At 40.1% G+C, this 25,795-nt stretch overlaps 1 protein-coding gene across 7 annotated transcripts in view; it reads right to left on the bottom strand.

Moving 5' to 3' along the window:
* NELL2 (neural EGFL like 2) overlaps positions 1 to 25,795 on the bottom strand; it is a 331,262-nt gene that overhangs the window by 270,565 nt on the left and 34,902 nt on the right. For all 7 annotated transcript variants that reach the window (XM_080662290.1, XM_080662294.1, XM_080662296.1 and 4 more), the window contains one exon: positions 9,615 to 9,765. In XM_080662290.1, coding sequence (XP_080518416.1) covers positions 9,615 to 9,765 — 151 coding nt within the window. The remainder of the gene's footprint in view (positions 1 to 9,614; positions 9,766 to 25,795) is intronic.

Here is a 25,795-nt window from a genome sequence, read left to right as displayed (position 1 = left end):
TACCCACCTCCAAGAAAGGGCATATACTGTAGTATGTACCCAACTATCACTTATACATTGATTGCTTTATCAGTGCTATGACAAGACAATTGGTTAAAGGCCATAAGCAGCCCTGGCCAGTTTGGCTCAGTGGATAGAGCGTCAGCCTGCCGATTGAGGGGTCCCAGGTTCGATTCCGGCCAAGGGCACATGCCCGGGTTGTGACCTCGATCCCCAGTACAGGGCGTGCAGGAGGCAGCCAATCAATGATTCTCTCTCATCATTGATGTTTCTATCTCTCTATCCCCCTCCCTTCCTCTCTGAAATCAATAAAGAAATATATTTAAAGGCCATAAGCAGACCATACTCTACAACTATAATGCAATTGTTTTCTAACTTCCATGTGTGTCTCAATTCTGAAGGATTTAAATGTTTTCTGAATAAATAAACAAATGCACAAAAATATCTTCTCTTTTAAAAAGGATTTTCAAATAAATTTCACAGTCACCATATCGACAAATAATAAAAAATATTAATTAATTTGTTTCTTTGCCAAAACACTACCTCCTCTTAAAGTTTCTTATAAAGATATAAATGTCAGTTCTTAAAACCTCAGAGAAGTTTAGGCTCTGTTTTTAGCAAGCACATCATACTAGCTACTAAAGAGAACCTGTATTTATGCTTTAAAAATAGCCTTTTTTTCCCTTCCCTAACATTCAGAATACAAAAAATCCTCTTAAGGAAAAATGTTCTTAGGGAAGTAGAACCTCTAACAGTGTCATGTTTAATGACAAGGCTTCATTTACGAGGGGATAAAGAACAAAAACTAAATATCCCTGCCAAAAGTACTGATATTGCAAAAAGTACTTATATTGTAACAATTCATTTTATAGGTTTGGTTTTCCTTTAAAAAAAGAATCCTAGGCTAATAACTAAAAATAATCTTCATTCATGTATAGGTTCTGTATATGGGATTAGGTATTAAATAATTTAGTGATGATAAGCTTATGACTTAAATGCAATCAGAGAAAGTCACTATGCCCTAAAATTTAGAAATACCAACATCTTCAAAATTGGTAAAAGGGGACATAATAAAGTCATAAGAACTTATCAAAGAAAATTTCTCAAACTTTCCATTTCTAAGTGAAGAAATAGTACTTAGGAAAATATTGGTACATTTAGACAATGGAATACTATGCAGCTGTAAAAAAGAAGGATCTCTTACCCTTTGAGATAGCATGGATGGACCTGGGGAATATTATAAGTGAAATTAGCCAGCCAGAGAAAGACAAATATCACATAATCTCACTTATATGTGCAATCTAATGAACAAAATAGTTCCAGTGACATGGATGCCTGGAATAGACTGACAGATCTCAGAGGGGAGGGGGTTGGGGGGACAGGAAGAGATTAACCAAAGAACATATATACAGATATGTATAGCCCATGGACACAGACAATCCTATCTAATAAAAGAGTAATATGCAAATTAACCATCACTCCGCTACACCCACCAGCCAATCAGGAGCGAATATGCAAATAAACCCAAACAAGATGGCTACGGCCACAGAGAGCAGGAGGGAGGCTTGGGTTTCCCTGGCAATGGACGAAGCCAAGCTTTCCACCTGCCCTTGCCGGCCTAGGCCTCCACTCAAGGCTACAAAGTTTCAATGATAGAAGATACATAAACCCAAACAGAAATGGCGGCAGCCACGGAGCTGGAAAGAGCAGGAGGCTAGGGTTGCCCCCCGTGATGGGGGAAGCCAAGCTTTCAGCACACCCTGGCCGGCCCAGGCCTCCGCTTAAGGCTACAAACTTTCAATTATAGAAGATACATAAATCCAATAGAAATGGCTGCTGCCACGGAGCAAGCAGAAGGCTTGGCTCCGCTCCAGGCTACAAAGTTTCAATTGTAGAAGATAAATAAACCCCAGACACCAGGGCCTCTGCTTGGGTCACCAGGGGGCAAGACCAGCCTGCAAACCACCACAGGCCCCTCGCCCAGGCCGTCCCATGCCCCAAGGGAACCCCCACCCTGATCCTGGACACCCTTCAGGGCAAACCAGCTGGCCCCCACCCATGCACAGGCCTCTATCCTATCTAATAAAAGAGTAATATGCAGATTGACCATCACTCCAACACACAAGATGGCTGCCCCCATGTGGTCAAAGATCCTGCCCCAATGTGGACACAAGATGGCCACCACAAGATGGCCAGCAGGGGAGGGCAGTTGGGAGGGTCCCAGGCCTGCAGGGGAGGGCAGTTGAGGGCGATCAAGCCTGCAGGGGAGGGCAGTTTGGGGTGACCAAGCTTGCAGGGGAGGGCGTTAGGGGCAAACAGGCTGGCAGGGGAGCAGTTAGGCATCAATCAGGCTGGCAGGGGAGTGGTTAGGGGGTGATCAGGCTGGCAGGCAGAAGCGGTTAGGGGCAATCAGGAAGGCAGGCAGGCGAGCAGTTGGGAGCCAGCAGTCCTGGATTGTGAGAGGGATGTCCGACTGCCCGTTTAGAGCCGATCCCACCAGGATCAGGCTTAACACGCAGTCGGACATCACTTAAGGGGTCTCAGATTGGAGAGGGTGCAGGCTGGGCTGAGGGACACCCCCCTCCCCCGTGCACAAATTTCATGCACCAGGCCTCTAGTAGTGTGATAAAGGCCTGGGGTGGGGATTGGTTGGAAGGGGGTAGTGGGGGATGGGGGACATCTGTAATACTGTTAACAATAAATAAATATATATTTTTTTAATCTCAGAAAAGAACCTTTAAAAATTGCAAACTGATCATTAGTATCTACGTGAGCCGATTATTTCTAACGAGTAATTAATTTTTACTACCACATGAAAAGTAATAAAACAGCAACCCAGAAATGGGAGCATGAAAATATTAGAGCAGGAACATACCAGGTTGATTTCCTAAAATATGGGAGCTTGAGCCTCAGTAACAATTGCCTACACAACAACCAAGGTACTGGCATTCCGTCATCTGGAGTGAAGAAAGTAGATGCAAAGGAGCTCCAGAATGGATGTGGCAGAGGGTCTTGTCATGGCCTACAATATTGGGGGCCTGATAACTGGACATGGTCAAAATAGGGTGGAGGCCTAGAAATACCCCTAGACCTATGTATCATTGCCTAAGCAGGTAAAGACCCAAAATGTATGATGGGAGTGGATATAAGTTGGTTAGTCCATGGTTGCTACTGCAGCAGCCAACTGATTCATTCCTTGGCCCTGCAGAAAGAGTTGAATGCTGACAGGAAAGAAAAGAATACCTTGCTTCTCCAGCATAAAAGGGAGATGTACGCCCTGGCCAGTGTTGCTTTAGAGCATAGGCCCACATATCAAAAGGTCATGAGTTTGCCCCAGCCAGAATGGTTCAGTAGTTGAGCATCGGAACCAGGAACCAAGAGGTGGTGGGTTCAATTCACTGTCAGGGCACATGCCTGGGTTGCAGCTCAACCCCAGTGAGGGTGTGTGCAGGAGGCAGCCGATTGATGATGTTTCTCTCTCATCGATGTTTCTATCTCTCTATCCCTCTCCCTTCCTCTTTCTCTAAAAATCAATAAAAACATTTTTTTTAAAAAAAGGTCATGAGTTTGATTCCCAGTCAAGGGCATGTACCTGGGCTGCAGGTTCGATCCCTGGCCCTGGTTGGGGTGTGGGAAGCAACCAATTAATGTGTCTCTCCCACATCCATCTCTCTCTCTCTCTCTCTCTCTCTCTCTCTCTCTCTCTCTTTCTCTCTCCTCTCCTCTCCTCTCCTCTCCTCTCCCTTCCACTTGCTCTAAAAATCAAAGGAAAAAATATCTTCAGGTGAGAATTAACAACAACAAAAAAGATGTGTGTTCCATGAAATAACCTCTATAATATTAAAGTACTTCCTTCCATCACGCCATCTATACACAAATTTGGTATATATAAGAAATATGAGAAATCACATCTGCTTTCTGAGTCTTAACTTTAATTCAGTTTCTTTGATGAACTTACCATGTCTTCTGGGTAATGATATATTATGCTTAATCACATTAGAATATATACTGCAACTTCCCTAATAATGGAGGCATTAGAATATACACTAAAGCTATAATTCTTTAAAGATAAATAATGATATAAAAACATACTTTAAGTGAATCAAATATAATTAACTTTTTTTAATTACATAGAATGTGAGGTTTGAAATGTTTACTCATAAACCCAATTCTCTTTAATGTTATTTATTAAGTACAATTAAAAAGTAAAGAGCATAGTAGCTGTTATGTCAGTCTGTTAATTTTGTTCACAATAAACAGTGATCACTTTAGTTCAGAACCATTAAACCAAGAAAATATTGCCAGCAAGTTTTTACTTAGTAATGTCATAGAAAGAGAAATGGCTTAATATATGACAAGCACTCAAAATACGATGATACGTTGTTGTTTTTTTAGTATATTTTATTGATTTTTTACAGAGAGGAAGGGAGAGGGATAGAGAGTTAGAAACATCGATGAGAGAGAAACATTGATCAGCTGCCTCCTGCACACCCCCTACTGGGTATGTGCCCGCAACCAAGGTACATGCCCTTGACTGGAATTGAACCTGGGACCCTTGAGTCCACAGGCCGATGCTCTATCCACTGAGCCAAACCGGTTAGGGCACGAAGGTACATTTTATGGGCCTCATATATAAATACATTCTTACTCATCCCGAATGTATAATAATTAATACTAAGAAAGTAGAAAATCTCATTTATTTCACCTCAACTTTATTAATATAGAAGATGATGGCAAATTAAAGGTAGTTTTACATTTACTTGCAAAGTCATTGCCACAAATTATGTCCATGTATGCAATTTGCAAAGCATTCAAAGTTTGAAGCATAAATAATATGTGGCTATCAGGAAAATTCCTAATAATAACTCCATGAGAACTAATTTATATACCTAAAGCCCAAAACTATTGTAAATAAGGGAGAAGTATTATAAACTACAGAACACAATCCAGGTGACTATACCAATCTACACCAAGAGATAACAAAAGGATATTATTTATCCTGAAGAAACTACAGTTTTATAAAGCATGGAAGAGAACAGGGTCCTTTTAAAATTTAGGGAAATTTTCTCATTCATTTTTACTTATAAATGTATTTTGCTTTTCAATGAGCCATTACTGCTTTCATATACCTCTCCTGTATTTCCTGTATAAATGGGCAAGTGAACCAATATCTTAGAATTATTTCTTTACTTTTTATTTTTTCCCTTTCAAAACACAAAGGTCAGAAAAGTTATAATGATGCTCTCTTGATCTGCCTGAATGTCTTAATTCTTTCAGACATAAAGTGCCATATACCTGGTATTAGTATCTATTGTTTTAACATAATACTGATGTTGGCTAAATATACACAGAAATGACTGAGGAGCCTACAAGCTTTTGTGCTGTGCTCACATGAAGTTTGTGGTCTAATTTTTAATATTAGCCCCTACTTGAACAGCTCCATTTGAAACCAGCAACTCTGCTTGGAAAGCCAAATGCAACTGCTCACAGAACACCAGGACACTGCTCATGAGGTTCCCAGTAGTCTCGTCACAATGTCACTGTTTGAAGCTGTATTTCAGTGCCACGTTTGACTTACGCCCTCTTTCAATTCCGAGATGCTGTGATGTCTGCCTTTCCTACTCTTTGTCTTGCTCTTAGCTCACTTCAGATACCCTAGAATCCAGAGTGTGCCCACTAGTCTCACATGTCCAAACCAACAAAGTTGTGTGATTAGGTTTCCAGCTTTAACACAGTGCTTGAGATGTTGCTTTATAGCTCATTAGTCTGAGAACTTGACTTGTAGCCGTTTCGAGGTAGTAGCTACCAGTTAGTGAAATCCTCATGCTAGAGCTAATGACATTTCAGGATAGATTGGGTGTCCTCCATCAGTATAGCAACCTGAACATTCGTTCCCCAGAACCTTTGCCCTAGCCTGGTGAAAACTTAGTGAGGTCATTTATGATTCCTGGTGCAGTCATGATGGTCTTTTTCTCTCTCTATTTTTTATATATTTTTATTTATTTCAGAGCGGAAGAGAGAGGGAGAGAGACAGAAACATCAATGATGAGAGAGAATCATTGATTTGCTGCCTCCTGCACACCCCACACGGGAGACCGAGCCTGCAACCCGGGCATGTGCCCTATCCAGGTATCAAACCAGACCTCCTGGTTCATAGGTTGACGCTCAACCACTGAGCCCCACTGGTCAGGCATGATGATCATTCTGTTGATATTTCACTCATTTCTTCATCCACCAAATATTTATTTAGCATCTAACTGTGCATGACAGCACAATAAAAATGGAGTTTTTAAGTTTAATGTGCAATCATGGAAAAAAAACTTTCAAATCTAATCAAAACTTGTTGCCAACTATGTAAAATTGTACACAAACACCCACGTACACCTTGAAAAGGACTAGAAAGCTGCATCTCAAAGTGTTGTTATGGTGGTTATCTCCAGATTCCCGGACTATGGGCAGTGGTGCTGGTAACAGTGCAACAGCTGGCTCACGGTGCTCTAGAGGAGTAAGTCTAAGATATTGGTCATTTATCCATTTGTGTGGGAAAGGTCACAGAGAAATACTTTCAAGGTACTTATTTAAAAAGTAGTTCTCATTAAAAATGCATTTTCCAAAAATAAAGAAAAAAAGCCCTGCTTTGTAGCATTTGTTGATTTCCAAAGTTTAAGTAATCACACCTGGTTTATTTCAACCTACCACAGGAATATCAACTGGCTTACAAAGTTGAAACTCATATGCCAGTAGGAGCCCTCTCCAGCACACCTCTGATTGGCTGACTTCTTCTTTATGCTTTTCTTGTTTTCAAAATATCTTTACTAATAATGGCATCTTCCCCCTCCCCCCGCTCCCAGGAATAAAAACTAAGTAGTCAGGGATAGGGATGGGGTAGGCTCTGTCCTTGTTGTGCCTTTTAAATTTTGAAGTCTGAAATGTATTACAAATTTTTTAAATTATAATTTTTAATCCTCAGTAAATATTTGTTACCATTGTGATCAAAACAGTGAATGATATTTCTAATGTCTCATATACAATTAATACATATGTATATGTGTGAAACATTAAATAACAATAGAAGGTGTTAGTGTTAGAATGCCAAAAGGAGTGGCTCTATTTTTAAAACTGCACTGGAGGCTAATGGAGGGAGAAATTCATTCAGCTGAAAGGTCAGTGAAAGCTCCATGGAGATCTGAGTGGAGCAGAGAGAAAGGAGGCGGGTGACACGCAGATGGTGAGCAGACTGGCCACTGTGCCCGGCATTTATACTCCTGCTGAATGATATCACTTTCTCCAACTCTGCCAGTGCTGGAGCAGGCACTGCCCAGGGTCTATTTCTTACTGCCTCCCACTACTTAATTTGGCTCCAGAGCAGGCTGCGAATCAGCCCGAATGGAGATAAGATTGGAGCCAGAGACTGACGTGAAGAGCAGAGAAACGGATGCACACTAACTCTGCTAATAATATGAATGTTTCTTCAGTGTTCTCCAGAAGGCACTCTGTGGTCTAACTCTCCGAGCCAGATTCCCAGAGGAACAACTCCAGTTCTTGTTCTTGTGCTTCCTACCAAGCAAGCAAACACATGCTCCGATGAAGCGCCTAGACCTCACTCACCCACCTCCCAAAAAGAGCTGGGAATGAGCTTCCTGCCGCGCAGAAGAGCTCTCCCAGGAGCTAGGAAGAACCTATGGGGAGCTGGGCCTGCCCCTAACCCCTGCCAGGCAGAGGATGACAGATCAACATTCATTTTACCAGGCATTTTTCAACATTAACTCTCATTTTCCAACTTAACTCTCACCAAAAAACACCTACCATTTGGATACTTATCACAGCAGCCCAACTTGAATTCGATATTATTCTCAAAAACCAAATTGAGGAAAGCAATTTACATGGCAAATTTCTTGAAGGACATGGTCTTTTATCGGAGTTTCATACAGCAGGCACTGCTGGTGTGTTAAGCAGGAAAACTTGGTGTACAGGATTTGCATACACATGACCAAGTCCCATTTCAAAGACCTCCACTCGGAGACACATATCACTGGCATCCCTGCAGATGTGCTTTTTCCAAAGCGCATTGTGGTGTGATGTCACCAGCGACAGGAAGCCCTCTGAACTTGTTCCTTTAAAGATACTACATCTGCCCATAGAAGGCCATTGGGGAAACAGGAGTCTGGTCTCAGAACCAAGAATGGTTGCATGGTCTAAATCATCCAGCTAGGTTTCCATTTTTTCTTTGCCCTGGTTTACATAATTCATTTTATTTGTATCTTGTTGCCCCACAGATATCTCTGTAAGCCACTTTAATTTTTTTTGTGTGTGAAAGAAAGCAGAGAATAAATAAATAAGAGACAAAGGACATGATGAGACAAAGAGATGGGTGAGATTGAGACCATGGGAAGAAAGATAACCGCAGCAACAATAATGGGGAAAAAAAGAACAACATGAACCATAACACAAGGTCGGTCAGGGTGACAGGAGGTTAGGAGATATCACAGTGGAATGGTAAAAACACTGGACTCAAGAATCAGGAGAAGTTTGGGTCCTGACTCTGTCACTATCAACTACGTGATGCTGCGGTAAAGCCTGAGGGTAAGCAGAGAGAGGGTGACTAGGAACCCGCTCTCCATGTCCTCTTGCTGTATTTTGTTCTCCATATATATTTGCTTCTGTTTGCCCTTGAGTGTTTAGTAAAGATTTGCAAAGTCCAAGGTGGCCTCGTCTCTGATGAGAGAAGCCAAGAGGCTTCTGCCCGCACCTGAAAAGGATCGTTATCGCTTTCATATACATAAAGCACATCACATACTTAAACTCTTTCATCTTCACAGCAACTTATAAAGTAGCTACTATTATCCTCATTTTACAGATGAGAAAAGTGAGGTGCAGAGAGGTGATGTGATTTGCCCAAGGTCCACAGATAGTAAGTGGTCGTGCAGGTACTCAAAATAATGAACGTGAAGAAACTTTCATTGGCAGAATTGGGGTTATTCTTTCAGGAAGGAATGAATCGTTTTAAGTTGCTTGGAATCATTTAATAGCAATTTATGTATATACCAGGTGTCATGAATGAATTTCTTTTGCCTCCTACCCATTAGTCCCACCCACTCTCCTACTCACGCTTCTGCACATGGGAGAAGCTGGGAAATACTAGACAGCATTCTGGTTCAACACGCATTCAAGGACACAGCTTCAACCGCTGCAATCCCAGAACTGTATTGAACAAAACGTTACCCGTCAGGGCTAAAATTCTAAGACTATTAAACTCGAATCCCAGGCAATATCCTAAAGAAACAGAATATAGTCTTCTTGAATCCAAGAAGTCACAAATTAAGAAGTATGTTTGACATTGAGGAAGGTGTCTCGTGAGGAATTTAGCGATTGGTAAATTTGTTTTAGGAATGGTGACTTCTGTGTGTTCTTAGCAACATCAAAAGCATAGCTCCCTCTGCTTTGGGGTACATCTCCATGACTTCTGTTTGTGATTTTGCATAATATAGCAAAATTATTCTAGCTGTTTATGCCAACCTTAGATATAGCATGTCTTGCTTTTGTTTACTTCTCTTTCATATGCTCATTTAACCAGATGTAATAAAAACAAAGGAAACTCCAGCAGCCACACTTACCTGTGATCCAAGTGGTGAATGGAGAGAATAACTCCTGAATTTAGGTGGGTCTGTTTTAGGGTCACCAAGATAGTAAATTCATGTTTATTTCTCAGCTTCTGAAAAAATTGGTCCGCTGTAGCAGTGGATGCTTTTATACTTCTGGGAGTATCTGAAAGAGAAACATACACTAAATCAACTAGAATTTGGTTTTACAAAGTACCCTTTAGATGCAACATCTTTCAAGAAACACTGATAAATACCAGGTTTCTGACTCCCAAGGTAAACTCTTTCAACAAGACTTTATGCTACATATAACAGGGCAGTAAACCACACGAATTACTGAACTTGTTTTTCAGCAATCTCTTTTCCAAAATGTCACTGTTGAGGTAAAGAATCAAATAACCCAGTTTGAAAAAGAAAGTACACTCTCAAGTTTTCTCCTTGTATACTTCCTATATCCTGGACACTACTACCACATCAGTGTCAACAGTGAACAAAAAAGATGTACTTTCTAGACCATGATAAAGACATTTAGTTTTTCTGACACCTCATGACAGAAAATTGGATTTAAATCTATGTGCCATGTTCCACAGTGATGTCTTTAGCCAGAAGGTTTGCTCTAAATAGATTGTTTAAAAGATCATTGTAATTAGTCACTCAGCCTTCTGTGAAGTGGATGAAACATTAAGATCAAATTATCTCACCATATTTGTGGAAAGACTGTCATAGAACTTAATTCCCAGGTGCCTCTCTTCTGGCTTAGAGAAAGCCTAGCCACAGGAGTGCAGAAACTTGTGCCCACTGCTTCCACCTGGCATAGTCTTGCACTCCAACCTTACCACCCAAAGGATATGAGGGAAACACATAGGGAGAGACCTGGACTTAGTGGACAGGAAAAAACCATCATCTAAGCCATCTGCTAACTGAGCATAAGGCTCTCCTATTCATAGTGTGGGCAAAGGGCTTATGGGAGCCAGAAATTGTTTTGTTTTGTTTTTTCTTGTGATCAAATCATTCTCCTATTTTCTATGCTTTAGACTAGGTAGACTAGTTAAGTAGTTCTCAGTGGAGGAACCACTGGCATTTGGAGAGAACAATCCCTCCTCGTACTAAACTGTCCCATGAACTGCAGAACATTTAGCATGCCTGGGTGCCAGCCCAGGAATGCCAGTGGCACCCAATCCCCAGTCATGGGACAACTCAAAGTTCTCTCGTGCCTTTCCATGCATTCTTTGGGAGCCGTGCAGCAGGAATCTCACTGAGAACCACAACCTTCATAAAATGGATTATAGGATTAATCCCAAACTCCCCATCATTCCAGCCCTATACATTTCAGGAATAAAGATGTAATCACCTGGTCTGTGCCCATCACTGGGAATATACAGATGTGGAGAAGCCCTCAAGATACCCATAGAATCTCAGAGGGAAGGCAGGGGAGGGTGGGTGAGTGGGTGGGAAGAGATCAACCAAGGATTTGTATGCATATATGCATAACCCAGGGACACAGACAATAGGGTATGGGGTGGGGGTGGGCTAGAAGGGGTAAATGGGGGGTGGGAGAAGGGGGACATATGTAATATTTTCAACAATAAAGATTTAATTTAAAAGAATGAAAAATAAATGATACCCATAGACTAGAGGAAGGAACAGATAATCCCAATACAATGAAGGAAATGCTGTCACACACAGGGGCACAAAGCGTTGTTGGATCATGGAGGGAAAAGCAGCCAACATCATCTAAAGGGAAGGATCCCATAAAATAGATGGCATTTGATCATGGATTCACCAGCTACCAAGGAGAGGGAAAGGCATTCCAGTCATAGGACTGGCTTGTGAAAAAGCAGAGCGTTGTGAAAGGGCATGCCATGTCTACAACAGTGACTAGCAGCCATCACGGACAGGCTGGCGAGGAAAGCTGGACTGGACTGGCAGAACCTCCTGTGCCTATGGAATGGACACCTGTTGTTGCTTCTGTCACCATCATCAATTTAGCCTCTTGGTTAAAGAAAAAAGAAAGAAATATTTTAAAAAAAAACAACCCTATTTACCCTCCCCACTCTTAACTTCCTCCGTGCTGAAAGTACCCGGACCAATCAGCAATCAGCACATCACTTACTCATGTCCACAGTATTCGAAGCAGGAATGGGCACCTGTCCAGGGCAATGAAGTCAGGCCCAGGGTATTTGCTCAAAGTTTTAGGGAAAAGAAACTTTCGTTGTTTCCAAAAAGAAACTTTCTCAGTTCTGATATTCACAATTTAATAATAACCTGCAATTTCTGCCGTGATCAATGTAATAGTTTTAAACCCACATTTCATGTTGTTCTCGCAAAGCCCTGGAAACTTGATGAGGGCCACAATTCCTGTTTACTTTTTCCATGAGCCAAGGAACACTCCTGGGGTTCACCCAAAGGCACGCGGCACGCTACAGGTATAACAGGGGTGACAATTTCTGGCCCAGTATTATTTCCTCTAAACTGCATCACCTCCGACCATGGCATTCTTTATCAGTGCTCTGCTGCCACTCACAGAGAGAAAAGCAAAGATGAGAGCAAGATCCAGGAAAAAGTAATTATATAAGATAACATTTTTAGTTCCGTAAGACACTAGCTTAGAAGTGATTTTAAGAAAGGTCGCTTTCCCCATTTGCGTTTCTGCTTCCAATTTGTAAAATTAGCATTCCTGCCATCTATTTTCATCTCGAGGATTATATAACGTTCAGAGGGACTTCTGGGTTCCCATGGTTATTACTATACGACCCGATTCTGTTCCTCCCCAGAAAATCAAGTCAAGGAAAAGACCATGTGAGAATGAACTTTACTTCATTTCAGTTTTCAGAATTAATCATTTAATTCGGGTATGTATTATGCAATTTCTCAACAAGGCCTCCTGTTAGGAATAAGCATAGAAAACAAAGCGTGGAGGTTATCAGAACACACTCTGAGGTCCCAATGCCAGCTATGGAGATTACGCTAGCTCAGGCGGCATGTAAACACCATGTGTTGGCAATTATGACTATGATATGATTAGTGTTACTCTTACAAGCAGTGAGACTATGGAACCCCCTTAGACTACCAAAAGCCATAATACCCCGTAGCGATATTCTGGGCTCACTTTCAGTCTCACTATTCCAAACTCAGCCACAAATATCAGTTTACACATTTGAAAATGGACATAAAATATTTTGGCAGTCAAATTATTCTTAAGATAAAGTCCTGCCTACCACTCTCTATTTCTAGATAACTACAAATGACCATTCTTTTATGGGCAAAAATCAATGTAAACTGTATTTCTTTTCAAAGAAGACCTGACAAAGGCTGACAAAACTGCCACTTCAGAGAAAAGCAGGCTGAGAAAAAGAGCCTGTAAATGCTACTACAAAGACCTGCAGGAAAACTCAGCAACATGCCCATGCTGCATTGGATCCTTCTAATTGGAGAACTGCTTGAGATTAAAAGTTTGTCTCAACATTTTCCATTTTTATTGTGTGCAGAGTCTAAAAATCCCACTGTAAAAACAACTAGTGGCATTTTAAGGCACTTGTTAATAAATAATGAAGCTCAGAAGCAATTACATCAAAATATTCATTTTTAGTCATGGGACTACCAGGATGGAGTGATGAGTTCATGTAGGGATGTGGTAACAATTTCTAGGGATTTAAACAACATGTTATGAATGCCCCAGATAGGAGGAGAAAGGTGAGAGAGAGAGAGAGAGAGAGAGAGAGAGAGAGAGAGAGAGAGAGAGAGAGAGAGAGAGAGAGGTGAGGAAGGGAGAGGAAGAGAGAGAATACAGGTATTTCTAAAATAGGCTAATAGCCCTGGCCAGTGTTGCTCAGTGATTAGAGCATCAGCCCACAGACTAAAGGGTCGATGGTTCCACATGGGTCAAGGCGTATGAGAGGCAACCAATCATAGGTCTCTCTCACATGGATTTCTCTCTCTCTCTCTCTCTCTCTCTCTCTCACTCTCTCTCTCTCTCTCCCTCCCTCCCTTCCACTATCTCCAAAAATATCACTGGAAAAAATATCCTCTGGTTTAACAAAAATAATAAAAATAGGCTGAGAGGCTGTGGCTCAATGCAATTATGTATGTGATAGCAAATATGGGTGTTTACTGAAAAAGGGAGTCAGAGTGGAGCTTTTGAAAGCAGTTGAAGTGCATTAGTAGTAAAAGTAAAAAGAAGGGATTTGTTCATCTTTCAGTAACAAAGAAATTGGTAAGAATTATTTTCTTTTGCACTTAAACTGCATCACTACAATTGCCATCATGAATTAAATAAGCCTCTACCCACTGACAGGTCTCTATCCCATCTGCAGGGTGTAGAAACTTCAATTGATTTCCTCCCACATAACCAGACTAATAAAAGTACCATGTGCAAATTCAATTATAAAAACAGTCTAATCTCAGGCATGGTACATTTGATTGAGAATGTTTCCACTCACCAAATTTGTTTCAGTCTCTGACTATGAAAGGTTGTTGTCTTCTAAATTCAGGTTATAAATATACCAAATTAGAACTATTATTATAGTTATTGTCCATTGCTCTTACTCTCCCTTCAATATATCCATGTCTTTGGAGTGCAAACTTTCAAGGCAAAATAATAGTAACAATCTTAAAAACCATTAAAATTTTATTAATGCTGCATATGCGGTTTGCAAAGTCCTTAAACATAAGCAATCTCATTTAAGCTTCACAGCACATGGAATAAATGGGATTATTCAGTCCATCATAATAGAAATTACCGGTGAGGGGAGAAAGGCACAAGGAAGCCAAGACACTTGAGATTATCACTGTAAGTGACTCAAAATCAGAGGTCATTTTTATGAACTTACTATACTGGGAACTTGGTTAAACCTCGGAGACTCCCAGGTGAAACCTGAAACTGGCCCCAGAACATGAGGGCAAGGAGAGACTGAATAAATAGGCAGGCCACTCCAGATTGGTAGGTGGCTGATTTAATATGCAAGGGAATTTACTTATGAGACTTGTCTTGGAGGCTGAAAGACAAGTAGAACTCTGCCCATGCCCACAAGAATCTTAAAAGTTTATATACAGCCATTAACTGGTTTCAGTCACATATTCAGTCAAGATGGTCTCCACAACACATTGTTCTCTCAAAATTGTGTCCTTGAAACCAGCTCCTACTGTGGGAATGGTGGAGAGAACATCCCCTCCAAGGACAGTGAAGAAGGTGAGAAGCCTCCAGTTGTCTGGATTCAGCTCAAGGGTCAACTGACAGTCATGTCCTCTCAATGACCTCTTCCAACAGAACTATCAAGGAGATAGGAATTAGCCCACCAAATTCAAATGGTAGAGCCAGGAACCCAACTGAGGCCAATGTGTTTCCTATTATTACACAACTAGAGGCCCAGTGCACGTATTCATGCACAGGTGGGGTCTGGCCAGCCCGCCGGCCAGTGGGGGAGAGGGGCCGTGGGTGGTTGGCCGGCCAGCCTTGCCACTGATTGAGGTGTTGGGGGACGATCAGGACCCAGATCAGGCTGGTTGGCTGCCACAGTGTACATCATAGCCACCGGTTATTCCAGTCATTCTGGTCATTCCGCCATTCTGGTCACTGAACTTTTATATCTATATATATAAAAGCCTAAGCGACCGTTACAACATAACGACAGGAACAACCAGTTGACCAGTTGCTATGACATGCACTGACCACTAGAGAGAAGACGCTCAATGCAGGAGCTGCCCCCTGGTGGTCAGTGCATTCCCACAGCCAACATCCCACAGCCAGCCAACCTCCCCTGGTCCATCCCCCCCAGCCAGCAGCCAGCAGGCCCATAGGTCCTGGTAGGCAGCCAGCAGGCCCCAACCGGCCTGGCCCGGCCCCAATCAGGACTGGGCAAGATGGCCCCAATAGGCCCTGATCGCTAGCCTGGCCTAGGAACCCTAGCATGCATGAATTTTGTGCACCAGGCCTCTAGTATATAGATAATATATATAGATAATGCCCTACCAACATAATGGTGATGCACACTCTGAAGAGTAGATAAAGTTAACTCATTTTAAGGTAACTTTTATAAAAATATATTCTGAAGATAAATAAATGCATTTATCTTGATCTTCAGAGCAATTTAGGCTTTTCAAATCTACAGAACTACTTATATCATGTAATCTCTCAGCTAGATACTCTAAACTATTGCACTACATTTCAAAACCAAAAGCTTTTTAAAAAAAATATTTTCAAATAATTCTTCTTAAGTTATTGGGCAAAATGTATCAGCAATCCCCAACTTTTTAATGGAGCAAACCCGCATCTAAGGATGCCACATACCCTTTAGACCTCTGTATGCCCTTTCAATACTAGGTTAAGGACTGCAAGGATATACTATTGGAAAGTCAACCTGGAAATTCCCCTTCTACATTTTACTATCTTCATTAAACCCCAAAACAATCTCAAAAATGTCTCTCAATTCTATAGCTAATTATAATTTTATTCTGTGCACAATAAATATATATGTCTTCATGTACTATTTACAAAAAACATGTGTTGGCTTAATATTGTGAATATGAAGCCACATAAAAACTTACATACATTAATATAATCAGAAACATAAGCATCAACCATCCATTCAATAAAACAAAAACAAAAGTAGGTTCTACTCCCAGATTTAGCAACTACATGGCTGACTTTAAGCAAACCATTTATGACTCATTTGTTGGAATTTCCATTAATAATGTAGAACAAAATGTAGTCAAGATCTAGGGCTACCAACAATAAAATGTCTCTTATCATTTGGAGCTTAAATTAAAGTATTAAAATTTTATATATAACAGTTATAATACAACTTATTAAGATCATCCATTTTGTTTGTTTTGATTCCATGCTAACGAATAACTTTCTGATAATAATTTGCTTCCAAGGTACATTTTCCTTCAGAGAGAGCAGTAGAGATCAACCAATATGAGTATTCTGGTTTAGTTCACTGTTACAACCCTCACTGTAGATTAAAATTAAACTTGGCACTTGAGTTTATAATCAGATTAATGCTTTGGGCTCCTGTGAGGCAGTCCCTCAGAATCCCACTAGTGAAATTACCAGCTGTTTTGTTACCAGCAAAATCAAGAGGATAAATGAGCCAAAACAGTATCCGCTTTATCATCTCTTCTTCCAACTGCAATTCTGCTCAAGACTAAGATCAAATCAGCAGAAATGTTAAGCAAATAAAAGGAATGATGATGAATTGATGATAATGATGATGATAATATTGATGCCTACCACAACTTTAATAGACTGGATATATTCCTCTGTTGATAATGGCTCATTATGTATATATGGCAGTCTCAACATCATTTAAACATAAGTAACAGACTTAAGAATCAGTAATATTGTTATACACCTGAAACTAATATAGTATTGTTTGCCAAATGTAATTGAAATTTTTTTAATTTAAACTTGTATAATCTTATTAACCAATATCACCCCAATAAATTTAACTTAAATAAATAAATAAAATTTTAAATAAATAAATCATTTAAGAAGAATCAGTAATTTGCTGGACCTTTATTTAAACCAATCCAAACAAAATATTATATCAAATTGAACCTAAATGAGAGCATACACTTTGTCAGATATCATGTGCCAATGTTTTCAATACATAAGAAAAATTAAATTCATGAACTATCATACTTTATGAAACATGCTTCTGCCTTAACTAAAGCTATTAAAACCCCAAGTAAATAAAACGTTTACATTTATTATAAAAGTAAAAAAATAATAATAAATTTTCACTGGTCTTAGCCTTAACTGTAGATCAAAAGGCTCAACTGTACCTTTGTATACTAATACCAGTTATTGATGTATGAGCTATTGCTTAAACTATCCAATTACTCACCTTCATATTAAGTATATAAATGCATGAAGTAGGACTTTTTCCATCTTGTAAATTATCCCACATCTAGAACCTAGCTAAATCTTAAAAACATATATAATTACTCTTTATAAAGCTATTAAGAGAGTAACTATAAATGCAAGAGAGAAATATACATACTGATTTTTTAAGTGAAAACTGAATCACAAGTCATTCCTTTATTTTCCTTGAGGTCTAATCAAATATTCATACTGTCCCTAAAAAGTAGAAGAAGAAAAAAAATGCTCATTCAAAAAGCTGACTATCCTTTTATCCACATATGTGCTAGTGTTTGGGGCTCAGCTACAGTAGAATTATTTGTTTAAAAAGGAGAAAATGTAATAGTATCAAGGTGAGATTTCTATTATATATATTTATTGTTTGATTATACTTATTAATTGATAAAAAGCAATAGAGATCTATAATATGTTTTACATCTATAAAATGTGATGGTTATAAATTCTGCAACCTCAGACTGCACCAACAGATTCTTGCAGAATCTTTGCTGAATAGCCAAAGAGACAGAATGTAGTGCCCATCAATTATGCAGAGCTGAAGTGCTGAAATTCACAATTTCATCTTCTACCTAATAGGCCAATTTGACCTGAGACATCAATTTTGGGAGTTTGTTCTGCTTTTTAATCCTTCCTTAATGATAATAAAACCAAATTATTTTAGAATAATAACACACCAAATATCAATTACCATGATTAATCACCCTATCAAAATTGTGCTGTTTTTTAACTATTATTATTTTCACTGCAAGAAAGAAAACAGCATTATAAAGTATCTAAGGACACAAGGCACATATAATCAGTTCTCAATCCAGAGTTTCAGACACAAGCCCTATATCAACCCCTGCCCTTGTTTCTTTGGGCTCCGTATCTGCCTCCCCTTTGTTCCTGATCCAGGTATAATAATGATGACAGAAAATCAAAAGTGGGGCTTAGAATTAAGTCTTGTTGCTCAGAAATTCAATAAAAAAAAGAGCTCTGGTAATTTGTGCAGACTCTAAAATAAATCATTTCCCAGCCCCGCTATGTTGGTCCAATCTACAAAGTTGAGCTATTGCTTCAGTTACCCAGCCTAGAACTCTAACCTCTGCTCTGCATACCCATCTGCTTTGTTGAGGTTCTGATACTAAACCTGGATAATGCACAGAAGATTCACTTCCTGTCTAAGCTTATCTCTGGTCTTCACCTGACTAGAAGCTCTATAATCTCCACTACTCATTTATCTGTTCCCAGGAGCCATACACTAATTCCACCAAGCTTGCCTCTTCCCCCAATGCCCATTCCTGGGCTAAGGACTGTCTCCAGTTTCCTGCTTGACTTAAAACAATTCCACAAAGGTATACTGAGAACTTGTTACCTGCTGAGCATTCAACAATAAATATCAGGAATAATGCAATACTACTAACTGTCTACCTCACCCTAGCAGACTACTAGTTGTCCTCCAATAGCAACAATTCTTTTCTTTTCTTTTCAGTAACAAAACTTCCTACTTCCACCTGACCATATGGCTGTCCAGTTAGAAACTACATTCCCTAGTACTTTCCAGCTAAAGTGGCCAAGTGACTTAAATTCTGGCCAGTAAGATGTGAATAGAAGTGGCATGTGTTACAATCCAGATTCATTACTAAAAAGGAAATGGATTACTCTCCACTCTCCTTTCCCTCAGAGTGGAATAGGGATATTGTGGTAGCCAAGTTCTTCAATGAGGACAAGGGCATTATGGAGCAGCAAAGGATTTCATGGCAGTTCTACTCATCAGCCCTGGAACCACCTGCCTACCTCTAGAATGTTAGTTGAGCAATAAATTTCTTTCTTATTTGAACACTGCATTTTGGGTCTCTTTGCTACAGGAGCTTAGCATATTCCCTGAGTACTACATCTCCAAAAGTTTCCTGTGACTCATTGAGATGTTGGGGGAGCAGGGTGTCATTCTTTAAAACAAAAATCAGCAAAATTTTCTGTATAAGCTAGAGAGTAAATATTTCAGGCTTTGCAAGTCACATACATGTCTGTTAGATATTCTTTTTTATGTTATTTTCTTTACAATCATTGTAAAATGTAAAAACCATTCTCAGTTTAAGGGATCATACAAAACTAGGCCCCAAATTTGGCCTGCAGGGCCATAGTTAACTGACCCTGGAAGAAACAAATCCTATATAATAAAAGCCCAGTGACCAAAGCTGTGGTAGTCCCCCAGCGAGTGGTTAGGGGTGATCAGGCAGGCAGGCAATCAGTTAGGGGTGATTATGAGGCAGGCAGAGTGGTTAGGGGCAATCAGGCAGGCAGAGTGGTTAGGGGCAATCAGGCAGGCAGAGGCAGCTAGGGATCAGGCAGGCAGAGGCGGTTAGGGGCGATCAGGCAGGCAGAGGCGTTAGGGGCAATCATGCAGGCAGGCAAGTGGTTAGGGGTGATCAGGCAGGCAGGGAAGCAGTTAGGGGCCAGCGGTCCTGGATTGCGAGAGGAATTGGGCCAAAATTGGCAGTCAGACATCCCCGAGGGGTGCTGGATTTCAAGAGGGTACACGAATTTTGGGCACTGGGCCTCTAGTATAGATATAATTTACCCTAAATAGATATCAAATTTTATTCCATTAGTTAGCTATGCTTAAATCTAGAAAGGAAGATCAAAACAATATAAAAGGCTTAGTTAGAGCAAGTCTAGATGCTGTGGAAGCAGAAAAGAAAGGAGGCAAATCCAGCCTGTTAACTTATTTTCCTCTCTGCCATTGATATGTGTATTTTGAGTCATTCTTTGATAAGCTTTCCCAGGGCAGGGACCAGTTTTGAACTTCTTTTGGGCAAGTCCATGTAGAAAACAATAAGTATGGCCAATGTCTTGTTTATTGGTAGTGACTTTGCCACCTACTTCTATGCCTTTTCATAATAATGTATTATTGTTAGCTCAAATAAGTAAGGTTACAGATTTATTTTGCTTTTAAATATTCCTTTGCATTGCCACCTAGTTTAATATTGTGATTTAAAAGATGGCATGAAGCCCTGGCTTGTTGCTCAGTAGTTAGAGCATAGACCTGCAGACTGAAGGGTCCTGAGTTCCATTTCCAGCTTAGAGCAAGTACCTAGGTATCGAGTTCAATCCCTGCCCTGCCTTTGTTTGCTCAGTGGTTAGAGCATAGACCTGCAGACTGAAGGGTCCCGAGTTCCATTTCCAACTAAGGGCAAGTACCTAGGTTTCGAGTTCAATCCCTGTCCTGGTCGGGGTGCATGCGGAAGGCAACCAATTGATGTTTCTCTCTCTTTCTCTCCCCCTCCCCTTCCCTCACATGCTCTCTAAAATCAATGGAAAAAAAGTCCTTGGGTGAGGAATAAAAAAAGAAAGAAGTGAATGATAACTACAATGAACTAAACTATAATACACACAAAATTTACAATATAAAACCCTATATTGTAAATTATATATAATTGTTATAACAATTATAATATATAATTGTTACATTATATATAACAATATATAACACAATATAATGTTTTATATTGTTATATATTAAGACCAAAGACTCTCTCCTTTCCCCTTGGAATATGAACTGACAAGTCTACATGGGAATCCTAAATTTATGAAAAGAAGTTGTCTTTTGTAGCATTCTGAGATGAGTGTGTTCTTAGAAAAAGGAAAAACAGATGGTAAGGTTCAAAATTTCCCCTTCAGATGATTACAATGTGGGTTGGCAATCTTCTTAGAAATTTTATAAATTTCTGGAATGTCAGAAAAAATAAATTTTAATATATTTTTATTGATTTCAGAGAGAAAGGGAGAGGGGGAGAGAAAGATAGAAACATCAATGATGAGAAAATCATTGATAGGCTGCCTCCTACATGCCCCCAACTGGGGATCGAGCCTGCAACCCAGGCATGTGCCCTTGACTGGAATCGAACTGGGACCCTTCAGTCCCCAGGCCAATGCTCTATCCACTGAACCAAACCATCTAGGGCAGAAAAAATAATTTTTAATTCAATGACAGCAACACCTTCCAGGGCCAAGCATTCGGCTTGTCTTCACTTAGCTCTACTATTAGTTTGGGGAGTAGTTGTGAATTAATCTACAAAAAATGTTCAGGACATAAATTAATGTCCTTTCCTCCTAAGATTAGATTTTTTAAAACAATTCAGGCAAAAAGTCTATACAGTGCTCTATTTATAATTTCTTCACTATATTTTACACTCTGTAAAACAGAGAACTGGGCATTAAAATAATCCTGTAATTATACTGCAATCAGGACTTAACATGTCACATCCCATCTTCTAGACAATTAGTTTCCTTTAATGATATTCCACAGCTCTGATTATTTACTATGCACCTCCATTGTTTTTCAATGTAGCACTTTGTGCCACCTTATATATTTGTTTCTTGTCTAATTGCTTTATATGACAGTCTTATATCTTCAGAAAGACTGATTTTAATCTCCTCGAGGGCAAGAACTGTACACAATACTTCTTTTCTATCCCAATAATTACCAACAATGACAGCCCAAGATGAGAGGAGTTCAATAATATTTGTTGAATAGAGTTAAATTGATTTTCCTCTTCAAGGTTTGGAAGAGAAAACAACACACCTACCTTGGTTGTGTAACCATAAGTCACTCCCATCGCTACTAATTCTCCACTGAAGCACAGTTTATAACCCTGGACTCGCTGCACAGCTCTAGGCAATACCTGATAATCACACACACACACACACACACACACACACACACACACACACACAATTTATCCTGCACAAAGTTTCATGGACAAGTCCCAGAAGGCACAGCCCATACTAATTACTAGGTCCAACTATCTCATTAGTCCAGGCTAGGAAAATGGGTAGGGTTTAAAACTCTATCAAAACCATAGTTTCTGAGTGTAGTTTAAAACAAGCTGTTTTCCTTCATTCCAGAATTTCCTATTTGAATGTTATTTTAATTCACACATTTCGTCCACATCCACAAAAGTGTTTTTCCTTCTAGCATTTGGAAGATAAAATGGATATTTCTACCTTAGTATCACATTTAGATATGGCTCTGAATTACATATAGATATGTGAAAGATATATTTCCATTTGAATTTAGGAAAGCAGGCCCAAACATCAACATGTTTCCTATTTAAATACCAATCTAATGCTTCATTCACATATTTCTTCATTTGCATGCCCTCTCTCCCTTATCCATACAATTTCATATTCACTCAATAAGAATATACTCTAATTTTGTTTTTCTTCTGATTTCTTATTTTTAGCATTCTTGTTCATTCTTCTATCATTTCATAAAGTACATACATAAATGCAGAAGATATAAATATATCAATACATGTGCGTGCATGTATACATACATACATGCATATACGCATATATCTTTTTGCTACGGTGATTCTACAATTTACAAATTTGGCTGCTTTAAAACACCATTGGTTGATCAGTTTCCAAGACTTTGGCCTGCATTTTTACACAGAAGCAATATCATACGGGACAGTTGGGTCCTCAGAAGAGTATTCTGGTTTATGAATCCAGTAGAAATACCTGATATCTCAATGAGAAAGGGAGACATCTGGGAGCCAAGATGAGATAGAATTATGGGATAACTGAGTAATCTGTAGACTAGATGCTAAAGAAGGGAGCCAGCAGTTCAATATCTAATAGTCAATGAGGTAAAGGGGAACTCAGACTCAGCTCAAGTTGGGAAATGCAGGCAGAGGAAACAGAATGTACAAAGCAGGAAGGAGTGCAGAAGCATGGTGCTCTCAGGGACCTACCAGTAGTTTATATTGTTAGAGCCCAATGTATAGAGGAGAAGAGGGGTGGGAAGTGGAAAGAATCTAGACAGGTGTTTAGGAACAGATAATTGTTCTGTAATCAGCCTGTTCGGAGGCACTGCCACTCAGAGAACTGCAGGGCTCAGACGAAACCAAAGCAGAAGCCCAGTTTTATGAACCGGACCAGCAAAATGGGGCATAAGGAAAAGCTATGACTCAGGAGGCATGTAGCAACACAGGGCTTTTCTTAGGAACAACAGGTACCAGTCATCAGCTCAGAGTGAATTCCACCGGCTGTACCCCACACTATTTGAGTGGGCTCCCAGTCCTGTCAGAACTGGCTCAAGAACTGGAAGTGGTTGGCATACAAGGCCTCTGCACGCAAGCCTAGAAGTGCTGACACAGACCACCCTTCAGCTTAGCCTCCAGGTGAAACCACAAACTTCCAACTTAGGACATCAAGAATGTCTCCTCCCTAAACGTCACTTGTAAAGGGACAAGGGACTGTCCTTCCCTGAGCCACGGTAGGTCATAGGAAGCAAGAGCAGCAGCCTGAGATGCTCCAGGCAACTCTGAAAAAAATGAAGGGAGGAAGGTATAGATAAAACTCAGGGGTCCCCGCACTGATGTTGAGAGACCTGGGTACTCACAGGCAGTGGTGGAGGAGAGAGAAAGTCCTGGGCAAAGAGGACTCTCTAACTGGAATGCCACTGGTGAAAGAGGCCTCCCCATTCTCAGAATATGCGTGGAGGTACTGGCAGTGTCTGCACATGGATCAATGTGAGAGGTTTGTGATGCTGAAGTTTGGGTGTGATGGCACTAAAATTTTTCTGCTTTTGGTGGATTCTTCTAAGTTTAAAAGAGAGATTTTTTAAAAAATGAGAAGAAACATCTTATACTTAAGGGAGGTGGGCAGGCATATAGAGCACGAGGTGGCCCCAACAATGACATGCTGCTCCCTCTACAGCGACCCCTGCAGTCAGAAACAGCAAGCTCCTCAAGGGTGGGGACTGGGCCTGTTTTGCTTCTATGGTACAGGAAGCATCTAGGACAGGACCTGACACACAGCGAGCCCTTTGCAAATATTTCTTGAATGAAGAACAAGAACCAACATTTACTGGGTGCTTATTATTTGAGGCACCTTTCTAAGGGCTTTTTTTTTTTTTCTATTAGTGAAGTAGGCACTGTTAGTTAATTGTTCTAGATCAGGTTTCCTCAACCTCAGCACTATTCATAACTAGGACAGGTAATTCTTTGTTGTGGGGATGCTGTTCTAAATACTGTGTGATGCTTAGCAGCATCCTTGGCCTCCAGTAGGACCCCAACCCCAATCATAACAACAAAAATGTCTCCATAGATTACCAAATGTCCCCTGAAGGACAAAGCTGCCCCTGGTTGAGAACTACTGCTTGGGTTTTCTGCCTGATAACTGTCAGTGCCGGATTTGAGGCCAGGTAGTCCACTGTGGAGATGGTGCTCTTAACCTCTACTCACAGCTGCTGGACAAGCAAGCAATGGCTAGCATTTAGTGACTGCTCACTATGAGCCAGACGCGATGCTGAGCACTTTGCTGCATCATCTCATCTCATTGTCGCCAGAGCTGAGTATCTGGATAGCTACCTGTGAAGCCAAACACTATTAAAGAATAATTTAAAGTCTTTTTCTCAACAAGGGGATTCATACCTTCCAGATACTTTTTCAAATATGTTTGAGGCACTCAGCCCTACATTTTGGTTTTCTGATTGCTAAGGCCCTAACTCTTCTGTCCCACTTTTGGTAACAGCATTGTTCCTTGCAGAACTAAAAAATGGATTAAATTGTTCTCATTAAATCAATTCTACATTTCTATACAGCATTAAGGACTTATATTGTGCCAGTCTTATTATAAATCCTAAAATCATCCTAAAGTGGAAGTACAAATCACTGGAGAATAGTTCCCTGAAGATATGAACCCCAAGAGCAAGATGGCCTTTGTTAAAGTGCACAGGTGGCTCCTTGATTGCAGTGATGCAATTGCACCTGACAGAAGCCCAGACTCTCTGAGAACAACATGAGCAAATCACAATCCACAGAGCTTATATCTCTCATTTTTAAAATATATCTAGAGACTGAAGCCTGAGGGGTTCATTTTCAAATCCTTCTACCTGTCTTTAACGTTTAGAAGATGCAGCATGAAAATATCCCTTATTAAAGATAATAAAACCCACTGAAAAATACAGCACCAGAATTTGGTATCACTGTGTACCCCAAAGTACAAAAAGGATGTCTGAAATTGTCAACAGGATAGATACATCGAAAGGTCAGGAAAAGCACTTATATTGTTGACCAAATTGAAAAAACAGCAACAACTACTCACGAGGGACAATCGTGAAAAGTGTTTTTTGTAAGTAATGTCAATATGGGTTACGTGGGTGATATACAAATTGTAAATGCTGATCCTTCATTTCACAAATATATCTACATTTTGAATAATCATTTTGAGTAAGTGTGTGTACTCTGGAGTAATGATATACTGGGTTTCCACGTCATTTCTATCATTTTATAGCGTAAGCAAGTTATTTATCTCTGGGCCTTGCTTA

Source organism: Plecotus auritus (assembly GCF_963455305.1).
Source record: "Plecotus auritus genome assembly, chromosome: 3".
Taxonomy (NCBI): Eukaryota; Metazoa; Chordata; class Mammalia; order Chiroptera; family Vespertilionidae; genus Plecotus; species Plecotus auritus.
This window is presented reverse-complemented; position numbering and strand designations above follow the sequence as displayed.